At 41.5% G+C, this 14,233-nt stretch overlaps 2 protein-coding genes across 6 annotated transcripts; one reads left to right on the top strand and one right to left on the bottom strand.

Annotated features, from left to right (window-relative positions):
* Positions 1-725: 725 nt before the first annotated feature.
* Positions 726-10,995, bottom strand: LOC114775939 (dnaJ homolog subfamily C member 5-like). Of its 5 annotated transcripts, none has more exons than XM_028966624.1 (7): positions 10,854-10,995; positions 7,820-7,941; positions 7,521-7,734; positions 6,174-6,333; positions 4,637-4,719; positions 3,445-3,486; positions 726-2,553 (listed from the first exon to the last, which is right to left on the bottom strand). In XM_028966624.1, exons 2-5 carry the CDS (start codon positions 7,930-7,932, stop codon positions 4,640-4,642), a joined length of 567 nt encoding a protein of 188 aa, XP_028822457.1. In that variant the 5' UTR covers positions 7,933-7,941; positions 10,854-10,995; the 3' UTR covers positions 726-2,553; positions 3,445-3,486; positions 4,637-4,639. The 5 variants fall into 5 exon arrangements, with proteins under 5 accessions (XP_028822457.1, XP_028822458.1, XP_028822456.1 ...); XM_028966625.1 differs by having other exon boundaries at positions 4,666-4,719; XM_028966623.1 differs by lacking the exon at positions 3,445-3,486.
* Positions 10,996-12,591: 1,596 nt separating this feature from the next.
* On the top strand, positions 12,592-14,125 carry LOC114775934 (26S proteasome regulatory subunit 10B-like). The gene is made up of 5 exons (XM_028966616.1): positions 12,592-12,748; positions 13,593-13,672; positions 13,754-13,793; positions 13,880-13,932; positions 14,027-14,125. Exons 1-5 carry the CDS (start codon positions 12,664-12,666, stop codon positions 14,123-14,125), a joined length of 357 nt encoding a protein of 118 aa, XP_028822449.1. The 5' UTR covers positions 12,592-12,663.
* The last annotated feature ends 108 nt before the right edge of the window (positions 14,126-14,233 follow it).

Below are 14,233 nucleotides of genomic sequence, written 5' to 3'. Positions count from 1 at the left end.
TTGTGAAACACAGTGAAACGTGTCCTGTGCTTTCGTCCATCACCTTAGTGAGCAGTGAGCAGCCATCAAAGGCGCCTGATAGGCCACCACTGCCCAATGGTGAATGCTGAAGATACAGGATCTCTTCCATTATTATTATAAATTATTATGACAACTGAATAATTTCAGCGGTTTTATTTGTTGTGTGTGTGTCAATGCAAAAGACAGCAGAAGCCCACAGTCAGGTAGCTATTAAATATTGAATAAACGGCATCAAAGCTCCTGTCATCTACATAATAATAGTGAACGTGACCTCAGCGGCACCTTGACTGTTCGGGATTTATATAAAAAATAAAAATCATAATGAGTTTAGAGGTCAAACTGGAGAATAAATAGTCACACCCTCCTTATAATCATTAAGAAAATAATTTTATCCAGACATAATACCTGTAGCATTGGTCATGCGTGTTTGGATAACATCCCATATTTAACTTTTTTTATTCTTAATGTGTTTCATGTGCCTGTAAAGATCAGCTCTTAGAGAGAGAAAAAGAGAGAGTGAGCGAGAGAGAAATCCTAAAATAGGAACATGACAAATAGTCTCCCAGACCCCTGCAGACACCCAGTGGCCTTTATAAGCCTGCAGGCCCTGAAATGAAGGGGCACCAGAGAGATCCATTCATTCTGGGCTACAAACAAAGCCAATAAATTCACTGCAACTAAAACCAAATGAAACAGACGCAAAATTTTAAAAATCCCTCACCATAGACTTTATTCGTTTAGATTCAACGTTATAAATAAGACATTATACACATCACATGTCCAAGGAGAACGTTTTTCAACATTAACAAAACAGAAATTAACAAGAAGACAAATGACAATCACAGCGCTGGGTCAGCCTCAACACGGCATGTGGGGCTTTTACACAGGGGCAGTGTGGACGTCCACATTTGACTCTCTCACACACACATATCAGATTCACAGAATTTGGCAACCCCGTCATCCCCCAAACACACTTGCCTACCCACCCCTTAAAAATTTATTTATTTATTTTTTTTTGTAAAAAAAACACAGGTATGTGCATAAAAATCTCGAGATGCTACACCAAAGAACGGCGAGGGGGGGCAGCGTACGGTATTGGCCTCCATGTGAAATGGCCTAGATCCGGCGAATGAGACATGGGTCCCATAAGGAACGTGTGGAAAAAGTCAGGCCATAAATCCGAGATGTTCAATGACACCCTCCACTTAACAAATATGCCGAAAATTTGGGCCGATAGAAACGTAGACTTTCCATCAAGACATGAGTATGTTTTCTATAGCAGGTCCAGAAATGTCATGTGCTGATGTCTAATTATAATGTACTTTCTATAACTTTCTTTCAAAAAATCTCGACAAATATTGGTGCTCCCAGTGCATGCTGCCCCGCCCTATGAACAAGTGGCAGAAACACGAAAACAGAGCGCATCAGGAAGTGCAACAATCATTTGGATTTGCTTGAAGAAAACTGGAAAGAGTGGAGCTCGAATTGAGGTGGGGTGGGGACCGGAACTGGAGAACCTGAACAGGGGGTACCAAATGTCCATTTTTTTTAGTGGATAAATACCAAAAGCGTTCTGTTCTTCAGAAGTACTTCTGCCTGGATCTAAGTGGGCATTAAAAGCTGAATATTGCAGAAATCATTATTATCATAGTCATCAATATAATCAGAGGTATAAGAGCATTAAAAAAAAAAAAAAAAAAAAAGTCTTGTAAAGTTAACTGCATATTTTATTCAAGAACTAAAAGATCTCTCCTGATTCCACATCTCTTCTAAAACAACCTTTAGAACCGTCACCACCTCAACTGCTGCATGCGACATTTTGGCATAGTGCTTCGTCTTTTGCATGTATAATGAAATAGTAATGATAATAAGCAAATCACCAACCAACCAGTGTCTGAACTGACTGTGCAAACACACATAAAAAAACAAAATGAATTTTATCATCCAGGATGTTGGCAGGTCAGCTCTGGTCTGGCGGATGTGGCCGAGCTGCAGGAAGAGTCGCTTTATAACGAAAGACAGTGCAGTCTGCAGCAAAACTGCGATGAAACAGCAGTGCCTGGATGCAGTCATGAACAGGTGTGTGTGTGTGTGTGTGTTTGGTAAGAGAACACAGGTATTAAAACCCAACCCAAAATGAATAAAATTCTAACAAAAAAAAAAAAAAAGCTGCCATCTTCGTGGCGTACGGCCTACTGAAGCCATTTTATCAGCTACACTGGTTCAACCTCGGAAGAAGACAACGAAGGCCCGGGGGAGAGATGGAAGGAACAAATAAATTCTGAAAAAAAGAGAGAGAAAGAGAGGGAGAGAGAAAAAGAGTCCTTGTCTCTCAGCAAACTGTTGCTCATTTCCATGAATCCCATGCCCGGATGTGGGGGAGGTGACGCCGCCGAGGGCACCGGGACGGACGAGGGGACGTCCGCAGGAGAGCAGCTCAGGGCTGGGCGGCGTAGTTGGGGTTGCTGGCTGCGAAGTGGGTGGTCTCGGTGGTGTTGATGGTGGAATGCGGCTGGATCATGATGGGGGCGGCTGAGGGCAGGGGAGGGGATAAATGAATCTTTCATTTAAAAAAAATAAAATAAACCACCACATACGGAACAACCAAAACACAAATTTCAACAAAAATGTCTTGATTGTCAGGACAGGAAAACAGAAAAGTTGAGAGAACGTTTGAGATCTGTCTGTATAATTAGGAGGTCAAATTATAGCTAATCATAATATTACTAGTTATAATTACATTTCAATCTCAAATATACTCATTAATTACATTCTTTGTAACTGAAGCTTGATTTAAAAAAAAAAAAAAACAAAAAAAAAAAACATGATCTCTTTCAATTTAGGCCGCAATTATGAACTAATTTGTTTATAAAAAAAAAAAAAAAAAAAAAAGTTCATTAATAGTTCAAAATAATATAGATGAATAGATTAACCAATTTGATTATAGGAACGGTTCATACCCAACTGTTCATAGAGGTGAATTCACCAGGTCCTGCCACCATTTTAAAAATAAGTAATGAAAATTCTACTAAAAAAATATTCAGAACACAATGACAAATAAAACCAATATATCAGTGCTAAAAACGGTCTTTAAAATCCAATCGTAATATGAATACATGTTTTAACTGCGTTTGAAGTGAATTCCAGGAATGATGCTTCATCCAAATTAATTTGTAGTGGGTACATTAAAGGGAATTTAATTATTAGACAGAATATTGTGTATTGCAGATAGTTCAGAAACGCTCCCTCTCTCTCAAAAACACACCATCATAATTAGTAATGTCGGTAATGAACGTTAATTGCACCACTAACTGGGACACACAGACACACATACACAGCTACAGAGACCATGCAGGGAGAAGCGTCCTGACCAACAGGGATCTGTGGTCCTTCCGAAGACCAGCTGGACCTACGGACACCTACCTCCCCTCCTCGATGCAACGTGTCCTCGTGGTCACTTCAGTCCTTTAAATGGACATCCGAGTGCAGCAGAGGGGTGAAAGGAGAGAGCAGCGCTTACTACAAGTGGGTGTATCTTGACACGTGAGGGCGTGGTGACAGATGACAGATGGGCAAACATGACAAATGAGCTGAGGGCACCAGGGCCTTCATTAGCAGATGGCTGGAGAACGGACTGATATGTGTGTGTGATTATTTTACAGCCAGAGATCCAGTTACTCCGAGACACTAAAACGCACCAACGCCCATCAGAAACGTCACTACTGAAGTGAATTGAAAGACGGTGGGTCATAAACTAAACTGACAAACTACTAATCAGGTTTCCTAATAGTCACATTCTCATTTTCTTTAGGGGAACCATTGACCTCTGATATCAAGACTACACCTTTTGTAAACTGTATCTCATGGCCAGAAATGTCTAGACGTGTGTAGGGAAGCTCTAGAGTCACATGGCCACCTAAACAAAGACGACCACCCGGTCATCAACCCTCACAGACCCACTTCTGCCCGGGCAGCACAGAGCGCTAATCTTGTACAAACTTTCAGGAAACAGAATCTTTCCAGCCAAATCAGTAAAAAAAAAAAATTAAAAAAAATTTAGGCATTTAAACAATAGCAGGACATCATATTAAAAGTCTGAGACTATACATGTCCACTCGTTCATCACATGCCATGCAACAACTGAAACAGCTAAGGACAAAAATGAATAAATAACCAAATAAATAAAATAAACTGTTAATAAGACATGAGGCATGAGACAAGACACTTGTTTCAGGAAAGGTCCACATTCTTATTGTCGGGCCCATATCCTCTCAATTTTCCCATAAAATATAATTAGATGCACTGTGACTATTTTTTGCTTTTAGCAGGGCTCACCCATTTAAATATTTACACTATTATACTATAAAAACTAAGCTTATGCTATATTTTAATGCATTACCAGTCGTGGCCAAACCTCCTAGAGGTCATAGGTCACAGTTGTAGTGTAAAGTTACCAACAGCCTGTTGCAGCTGTATTTTGTCTCATGCCTTGTCGTTAGAGGACGTTAGGTGATGAGCCCAGACTGAGCCAGAGCGGCGTGGTGAGATGTGACTGGTTAACATGGATGAACAGGGTTTAGTACCAAGCGCATAAGAGGAAGAAGGCGTGTCTTACGAGTCACTTTGACTCCGGCAGAGACTCACTGGGGTTTTCGGGGCCTGGACTAGGAACAGGCTGCACGATAATTACCGTTTCACCTGCCGGGTTGAGACAAAGATGAGCGGCTTACTAACACAAGACTAGGTTTAAGGTCATATGGCTGTGGGTTAGAAGGAAATTAAGTGGATAAACACAAGTCTTTTTTTTTTTTTTTTTTTTTAAACTCTCAACTATTGACAACTTTGCTTTTAAGGCCTCTGCTGGCTTCTCCAGAGTGGCGGGCACAAGTGATTTAGCCACCAGGACGAGGTCGTGGGTGAGTCATCGACTCCGCCCCAGAGAGGCAGGGAGGAGCTGGGATGAGTCTCCAGACATCCCAACAGGGCACTTCATCAATTCCCAGGCCATAAATCAATCCTGGATGTAGCCCTCAGACGCTTTCACTTAAAAACATGACAATGGCAATTTACCAAAACACACCCAATACCGTTTTATTAAAAGTTCTCTTTCGCTTTGTGCTGCTCTAAAAGGCAAATGTCTCATATTGCTTAAGCAGGGTCATCTATACAAAAAAAAAAATTGTCTTACATTGTTAGTTGGTTGATAAAATTGATCAGGTCATTAATGCACCTAGTTGGTCTTCGGTCACAAGGGGACAATAGTGATGCTTCATTATGCAGGATACACCTACTTAAGACTTTTTAAGGCCTTTTTAAGACCACTTTAAATTTAATTTGAGACCAACATCGGCACCTTTCCTGTCATATGAAAGAAATATATAATTTTAGTACAGTAGACATTAATCAAACGTCCTCAAATTTGACAGGCAAATTCAGGGCGATGCCCATGTAAACATTTTGCCAGTTTTGTATAGAACAGAAAGTATGGTTCAACAAAATCACGTGAAATTTGGGCAGGATGTTGTCAAGACAGAAGGACTTTTATCATATGTTGAACACAATGTGTTTTGTTCTTCCTGTGTTTAGCCTACATGCCCAAAACCTGGTATACACGCGTCTCATCTAAAGACAAACACATGTATAATTGACATCCATCTGTTTCATGCATAAGAAATATTTTTTTTTTTAATATATTAACTTTTATGCCCAGCTATTTACCACAAAATGCCCTAACCACCAAAATTGTTCTGCATCAAGACAAGTTCAGCATTCCACTAGTCAAAAAACGTATTACTATCTGGGAAGGTATGGCTGCGAAGATGTTTCACCTCTTATTTACACCTCTGATGGGGGTTCATTTTAGTCTAATGTAGCATAACAAACACAAAAAAGCTGATTATTTAACATACCAAATCACTTCTAATACTTCTAATGCTTAAAAATGATTAAAGATTTTCCAGCTGATATGACGGATCAAGATGATTCCATAGTCAGGGAGTCACGGGTTTTCACGCACCCTGTCAACGGTCATTTATTCTGACAAAGCGACAGTGGTGCTAAAAAACATACAGCTGTCCAAATGCCTTCCCTACCACCGAGACATGACTAAAGTAAGAATACAAAGAGGACAAAAAAAAAAAAAAAAACCTCACCTCGATCCTGCTGCTCCGCCTTGATCTGAGCTTCCAGGTCCTCCGGGTCGACGTACTGGTAGTTCTCATCGTCCTCGGGGGGTTTGCACTTCCCACAGCAGAAGCAGCAGCAGCAACAGCAGCAGCAGCATGACAAAAAGGTGCAGCACACAACCAGGGCCTGCAGGGACAACATGGCACACAGTGACGTACTGGACCTATACTTGTTTTTGGCGGCCTGTTTTAATCTTACTTTTAGACTAGTCTTTGTGTCCAGATGTCATTTGAGTCTTTATTAGACAGTCACATCCAGACTCATTTTAGCCCAGTGAAGTTCCAGTCAACTATAAGTCTGAGCATTTTAGTCATGTTTTAGTCGGAATTACCCATGAATTAGTCTAGCGAGAACTGATGACTTTTCCTAGTTATACACTTCTATTTAACCCAGTCAAGTACCAGTACAAGTACCTAATAGCTTTAACATTTACTCCCAGACATCTGCTCACCCATCAGAAGTATCCTGAAATCTAATTAATGCCACAATTGCATATTGCAGAAGTGATGTCATCTGTGTGAACAAATAATGGCATAAATCGTGAGGATCGTGTTTAAATCAGAAAGGTTCATTTAAGACATTTCTTCATAGATTTTGTTAACAAAAACAACACTAACTGGACCTGACATTGTGTCTTCGGAGGCTGCATGGGACGCACTGCGCCACCTCCGCTACAAAATCAAAGGATATTACCGCAAATTATGACCAGGATCAGTACGAACAGTCATCCGCTCATTTCAAAGGCCAGAACAAGCATGTTTTTCCCCCCATGAGAGTAACAAGACAAGCAGGGGAACACAAACCACTGATTCTATTTAAAATACAAGTGACTTTGCAGGGACAGGAAAAAAAGCCCTGAAATTCTAACATTAATCACCATCAAGTTGCAACGTAACATGTTGCCAAGATTTAAGAGTCTCTTTATTTAATCATGAACCATGGAATAGTCAAACTTATTTTTTTTTTTTTTACTACACTGATTTACCTTATAACCAATAATTAGAACTTTTTAGGGCGCTGCTGTCTTCGATCTCAACAGTACAATTTATCAATTTTAACAAGATTAATTGTACAGCCCTCACAAGTCTTTAAAAACGGAATAAATTCATGTTGTTTTTTTATAGCACATGGCAATCAATAAGGGATTACAGGGACAAAGAAACTGTAAATTGACTAAGTTTAAACTAAGTTTAAAGTCACACAATGCTGCTCGTATCACTGTCAATGCAGCTATCCATCTGAACTACAGGAAGGCTAGTATAAAGAAATTATAGAAATTCTTGGGAGTAGAACAACTGTAAGCTAACGTTTACCTTAAACCAGCATTTGGACATGAGGAAGTAGTATTTAACGCTCTCGTCGCCAAACTGTTCCGACACATAAAGGCCCATGGAGCCATATTCGTCATAGATCTTGCGCTTGGTCTCATCGTTGAGTATCGTGTTGGCGTTGTTGATCTCTTTGAACTTCTCTGCAGCTTCGGGATTGTCCGGGTTCTTGTCTGGGTGATATTTCAGTGCGAGTTTCCTGTGGTGTACGATGAATTGCAATCAGGTGACTAGTAAAACCCACAGCTACAAACAACAAAGAAAGTAAAAAAGCTCCACGTTACCTGTAGGCTCGCTTAATATCCTCTGACGAAGCCCCTTTCTCAAGACCTAGCACCTTGTACAAAGTCTCCCCGGTGGTGGACATCTTTCTCTGAGGCCTGTTTGGCTGCGCCATGATTTAAAGCTGTTTATATAAAAAAAAAAAAAAAAAAAAAAAAAAAAAAAAGATGAGGCACCAAGGCATTTTTTATCACATAATAAACGACAATACAATCACTGCTATTGTATATATAATATCAACATTTACATTATTTATGTCTTGCTCAGGGACACAATGGTAGTAAGTGGGATTCGAACCCGGGTCTTCTGGTTCATAGGCGAGTGTGTTACCCACTGGGCTACTACCACCCTATCAAATGTCTTATACTGAAGGTCCCATGACATGCTGATTTTGATTTTTATATAGTAATACTGTATCTGGAGTCTCTTTCCGAAGTTTGAGCCAGTACCACAATGAGATGAGATTCCCCAAGAATGTAACCTTTCTGTGCATTTAGCTTTAAATGATAATGTGGAGGTGAGAGGCGGGGCCAGCTTGCGGCCACAGTACCATGCGCTTACTGGCGTTAGCTGTCGGTGGAGCTAATTTTTTTTTTTTCTCTAATGGGAGGGGTGCGACATTTTCTGGGCAGGCAAAGCATGAGAAAGGGGAGGTAACCTTTCCCCGTATGACATCATACAGGGCCATATTCCAGATCTGGACATCTGAGCTGTCGCTCTCGGAGCAAAATGACAAAGCCCTCTTTATGCCTATCGCCATTTCTAGCCACGCCAATAGCCACTGAAATTTTCATGTCATGACCTTTAAATGTAAAAATCTAAGTCCCTTTTAACAAGAAGGGATTTTAAAGCATGACTTAAGTATGTGTTGATTTAATGTACTTCACTTTACTTAGGAGATGCTTTTATCCAAAGCGACTTATAAGAGGAAGACTTCAATTTCTATAGAATTTGAGTTTACAAATCTAAGAGCCCTGATAAGGCCTAACTTGTAAGAAAAAAAGAGCATGCTCGGAAATTAAGTGCTAGATGAAGAAAAAATATTCTTTTTTTTTTATTTTTATTTTGTGCAGTATGTGTGCATGTGGGTGTGTAAGTGTTAGATTCATCCGAAATACTTTTTGAATAACTGGGTTTTCAACTGCTTCTTAAAAGGAAACTTAATCCACATATACCAGTCAAAAAATGAAGAAATATTGATTTACCTAAATATTTGATTTTCATGACATTAGAACGGCCAGTTCTTCTAGCACATCTCTACACTTCATATTTTCAGCATAACTGCAGCTCTGAACGTGACTTCCGAAGTGACCGGTTGAAACGCGGCGAGCCCGCAGCCTGGCAGCGGATCCTGGGAATGGCAGCAGGGAATTCTGCTGAGCACCACAATGGCTCAGGCTCGACACGCCAGCGCACACTTGTAATGCCTGAGCCAAAGGCGATTACGTTTTGCTGAGCTCACAGATTACCCTTCCAAGTCGACGCGGAACAATCTTTCACCAACCAGTTCCGACGAGCGGCCCGTAAAAAGGCGCACGGCCCAAATCCCCAACGGCACATTTTCACTCCTGCTGATAAAAGCGTGTCTGCCGACGGAATGGCTTCGTTTTCTAAAAAGGTCAAAAGGTGGAAGAATCCCACCTGCTTAACACCACGACGGGACGGCCCCGTCCATCTGCACCGGCGAATCCGGGATAAACCCACTTTCACTTTCAAACAGGTACAGCCGAGCCACTGAACCTTACTCAACCATCAACAAGGACACCGGGGGGAATTATGCAATAGTGAAATGTCAAACATTAACGCCTCGGCAACAGGGATTGAACTATGGATGCTGTTGCGTCTACAAATCATTTCATGTGAGCTGGAGGATTTTGTGCTGAGCTCTACAGTTCCCGGCTTCCTGAATAAACCACGTTTATGACAAACATATGACAGGATCACCAGTTCAATGCCTCCAGATTTGGACTGTATTTCATGGGACGTTTGATTTCAAGGGGATTGAAACATGGCAAAATAATAATAATAATAAATGAATTGTTTTAAGTGTTGTACTGTATCATATCTGCTATTCAGCTGGGTCAACTAGCGTCCACTGCCTGAGCAGCTTAGTCTGTGTGTGTCGCGTTACAGGTTAGTGATCGTCCTAATCACTTCGCGCCTCATGTGGCTGTACGACACTAATCATACCGCCGCGTCCATCCGCTTACGCAATGCAATTACGCAAATTTATGAAACAAACGTTCTTCAAAAGGAGCTTTAAACAGACCAAGCGGCTCAAATACAGGCAACGAGACGCCCACCAGAAAAGAACCGAGCAGGAGTCTACATTCAGCGAGTAAAATACGACATTTAGACCCAGAAATATACAAGAAATACCAGAAAGAAACGGTGTTCAGGAGTCCGGCGCCTCGGCATTCAGAAAGGAATTTATCAGGTGAAGCAGACAGACTGACAGACAGACATGGAAGGATGGATCAACACATTCCTTTCACGCACGTGACTCCAAGCATGATCACAATGTTCATCAAAATCTAAACCAAGATCGCCGATGACCATCGTTTATTTTATTTACTCATATATATATTAAAACAAATAGAAAACATGCCCCAGGCGTGTTTTAACGCGCGTTACGCACGCAACGCGTTCTATTAAACAGGTGCATGTGGTTAAACAAAATAATTAAAAGTAGAACCGTATTCACGGGACTCGCTTCCCCCCTGGAATCCCCACACAGAGACTTATTTATCTTTCGGTTCATTTCTGCTACCTGGTTATGAAGTAACGCCTAAACACGGGCAGGAACGGGAACGACGACGGTGGACCTGAAGCCGCAACAGGGCTTCCGTAAACCGGCACAACTAGTTATTCACACAACGCGACAGACGTGCGGCCAGGACGCCTGTTAGCGCCGGTCGAACAACGTCGATAACCGGAGCCGGGGAGCGTCCAGCCCCGGGCAACTTGACAGGATTAGCAAAGTTAGCCTCGGCGCTAGCCGACCGGGACCGGGGCGGCTCCGCGATGTGGACTCACCTCGGTCGGAAGAGGTGCGCTCCGTCAAACCGCAGCAGGGGCATAGAGACGACCGCTACACGCGTTCAGGGTGCGCCCTCGAAAAGCGGTGCGTCCAATTTGCCGGAGAGGACGCCGAGTTGGTGGACACCATGCAGCCGTGCGAGGCAAAAGCATACAGGGGGAAGAGACAGGAAGCAGGGCAGGCCCGCCAATCTCGCGAGACTACAACTAAATAACGAGATCTGGAACAAAACCCTGATCATGTTTATATATGTTTTTATGTTTGTAAATTAAATATATATGCATATCTTTTTATTTTAATATATACACATATATATATATATATATACACCATACCATATTTATTTAAAAAGCCTTTTAACACAACAAAGGAGCTGACAAGGTGCTGTTCATTAAAATAAAAAAATAAGTTAAAATACCAGGAACAGGACAGACATGGACAAGAAGTTTAGCAATTTGAATTAAACATGGGGTTGAATAAAACAGAAAACATATTTAAGACAACATATTAAAAGAGTTAAGAAAGGACTGCTCAAGAAATCTGTATAAGAACCCCATCACACTGGGTTAAATGCCAGGGTGTAAAAGTGAGTTTTTAAACGAGATTTAAATGCAGTGATTGACGGTGCCTGTCTGACACTGATTGGTAGGTCATTCTATAGACGTGGGGTGGCCACTGCAAAGGCCCTGTAGCCTCTGTGCTTGTAATGTGACCGAGGAACAGACAATAGTCTCTGATCTGAAGACATGAGAGAACAGGATGGAGAGTATTAATGGAGTAGGTCTGCCAAATAGGCTGGAGCCGAGCCATTCAGTGATTTAAAAATAATAAGAGAATTTTAAAACAGACTCTAAAACAGACAGGGGTAGTGAGGCTAAGATCGGGGTTATGTTATCTCGCCTATTTGTGCCAGTGAGAAAACGTGCAGTTTTGCAGAGATGTCTGGCTGATCCCAAAAAGCAATGAATTACAGAAGTCAAGGCGGAACGTAATGAAAGCATGATCACTGTTTCTAGATTTCGTTTGGAAAGTACTGGCTTGAGTTTTGTCAGGCGCCTCAGCTGAAAAAGCATGATTTTATAATATTGTTAACCTGTGCATCCATTTTCAGAGTTGAGTCCATTTTAGCGCCTAGGTTTGTAATGATTTTTCACAAGGGGCTAGAGAAGAGTGGTCAATTTCGGAGAGGATGGATAGAGCACCGCTTGTTACACAGGAAAGTATACTTGACAGTCATCTGCATATAAATGAAAAGAAACATTGTGTTTTCAAAAAATAGCTCCAAGAGGAAGTAAGAACCATGAGAATAAAAGAGGACCCAGAATGGAGCCCTGTGGTACCACCCACGGAAGCGTTGTTGAATAATAGAGACGCAGAGGCTTCTATCACACAGATATGATTTAAACCATTTGAGGGCTGGACCCCTAATACCCACCCAATGCTCCAGCCTTTAAGCAATAATAATATGATCAATTGTATCAAAAGCTGCTGTTAAACCGAGAAGCACAAGTAAAACAGACTCTTGCTATGAAAATGTCATTAAAAACTAAGATGCAATAAAACAGTAAGTCGCTCTGAAAAAGGGCATCTGCCAAATGCAAATATCTACATCTTTGTTATTTCCTGTACTTTGTTTTATTCGTTTTGACACTTTGTGCTTTTTTTTAGTGGAAAAACAATGGAATAAATTCGCAATTTGAAACTGAAACTCCGCGCCTGCAGGGGGCAGCAACGAGCCAGAACACGGCCTGCGCTACAACACAACGTCAAGTGCGGCGACTCGCCGTTTCATTTAGCAGGGGCAACATGGCCGACAACAGGGAGAAGGGCTTGCAAGATTACAGGAAGAAACTACTGGAACACAAGGAAATCGACGGGCGCCTGAAAGAGCGTGAGTCGCTCCCTCCGTACACACCGCCCCTTTCGGTCTGCGGCGCGTCTCTCCGCCCGCCGTGACGCTTCGAACTCACGCCGATCCCTCGGCCGGCCCGCAAGACGCTTTGTCATGCTCTGCTCCTCCAGCAGAGCTAAGCGGCAAAACCAACCAATGGCAGATTTAACTTCACTCTCCGACCAGTTGCGTTTAGAGCGGAGAGTTGCGGCTTCGTCTTGTATTAACCTCTTCTCACAGACTTACTAACAGGCGCGTTAATATGATTCTATTAGCCGGTTAGCGTAGTCGTCATATCCTGTTTGTATCCGCTGATGGCTGGATGCTAAGCCCATCCGAGGGATCGAATTCGTTTTTATACGTGTACAGTACAGGCCAAACGTCTGGACACAACTTCTCATTCAATGTGTTTTCTTTATTTTCATGACCATTTACGTTGGTAGATTATCACTGAAGGCATCAAAACTATGAATGAACACATGTGGAGTTATGGACTTAACAAAAAAAAGGTGAAATAAGTGAAAACATGTTTTATATTCTAGTTTCTTTGCTCTGATTACTGCTTTGCACACTCTTGGCATTCTCTCGATGAGCTTCAAGAGGTCGTTACCTGAAATGGTTTTCCAACAGTCTTGAAGGAGTTCCCAGAGGTGTTTAGGTCTCCACTTTTTGTTAAGTACATAACTCCACATGTGTTCATTCATAGTTTTGATGCCTTCAGTGAGAATCTACCAATGTAAATGGTCATGAAGATAAAGAAAACGCATTGAATGAGAAGGTGTGTCCAAACTTTTGGCCTGTACTGTGTACATATCTCAAGGTTTAATTTGTCTGTGTATTCCAGTGCGCGAACAACTTAAGGAGCTGACGAAGCAGTATGAGAAGTCGGAGAATGACCTGAAGGCTTTACAGAGTGTGGGGCAGGTAAGATGCAGGCGTTGGTGTAAAAAAAAAAAAAAAAAAGATCTATTTGTCATTGTTATATATTTTTTCTTGTGATATTAGATTGTCGGAGAGGTGCTGAAGCAGTTGACAGAGGAAAAATGTAAGATGCCGACTTTTGATTGTGCAGGATCTTTATTTTTCTTTGGTAATCTGTCAGTGAACTATTGCTTTTGAAATTTCTTTCAGTTATTGTCAAGGCAACCAATGGACCCCGATATGTTGTTGGCTGTCGCAGACAGGTGTGCACTTTTGCAAAATAATAATTATTGAACGATTGCATTGTCCCTGTTTTGCTATTAATCTGACTTAAAAAAAAAATTTAAATAATTACAGCTGGACAAAACCAAACTGAAGCCGGGCACCAGAGTGGCTTTGGATATGACAACGCTGACGATCATGAGGCAAGTTGTCACCTTTTTAAATAAAAGATAGCGGAAAATATAATACTTTACTATTTGAGGGGGAGAAAAAATAAAACTGCCGTGTGTCCCAACAGGTATCCTGCCCAGAGAAGTTGATCCTTTGGTGTACAACATGTCA

Source organism: Denticeps clupeoides, unplaced genomic scaffold (assembly GCF_900700375.1).
Source record: "Denticeps clupeoides unplaced genomic scaffold, fDenClu1.1, whole genome shotgun sequence".
Taxonomy (NCBI): Eukaryota; Metazoa; Chordata; class Actinopteri; order Clupeiformes; family Denticipitidae; genus Denticeps; species Denticeps clupeoides.
This window is presented reverse-complemented; position numbering and strand designations above follow the sequence as displayed.

Coding starts and splice junctions, on each gene's coding strand:
- LOC114775939 (XM_028966621.1), bottom strand. CDS start 7,932: ATGGCGCAGCCAAACAGGCCTCAGAGAAAGATGTCCACCACCGGGGAG. Junction 7,735..7,819: donor GATATTAAGCGAGCCTACAG/GTAACGTGGAGC, acceptor CGTACACCACAG/GAAACTCGCACTGAAATATC. Junction 2,554..4,665: donor TCCAGGCCCCGAAAACCCCA/GTGAGTCTCTGC, acceptor CCCTGCCCTCAG/CCGCCCCCATCATGATCCAG.
- LOC114775934 (XM_028966616.1), top strand. CDS start 12,664: ATGGCCGACAACAGGGAGAAGGGCTTGCAAGATTACAGGAAGAAACTA. Junction 12,749..13,592: donor CGACGGGCGCCTGAAAGAGC/GTGAGTCGCTCC, acceptor TGTGTATTCCAG/TGCGCGAACAACTTAAGGAG. Junction 13,933..14,026: donor TTGTTGGCTGTCGCAGACAG/GTGTGCACTTTT, acceptor AAATAATTACAG/CTGGACAAAACCAAACTGAA.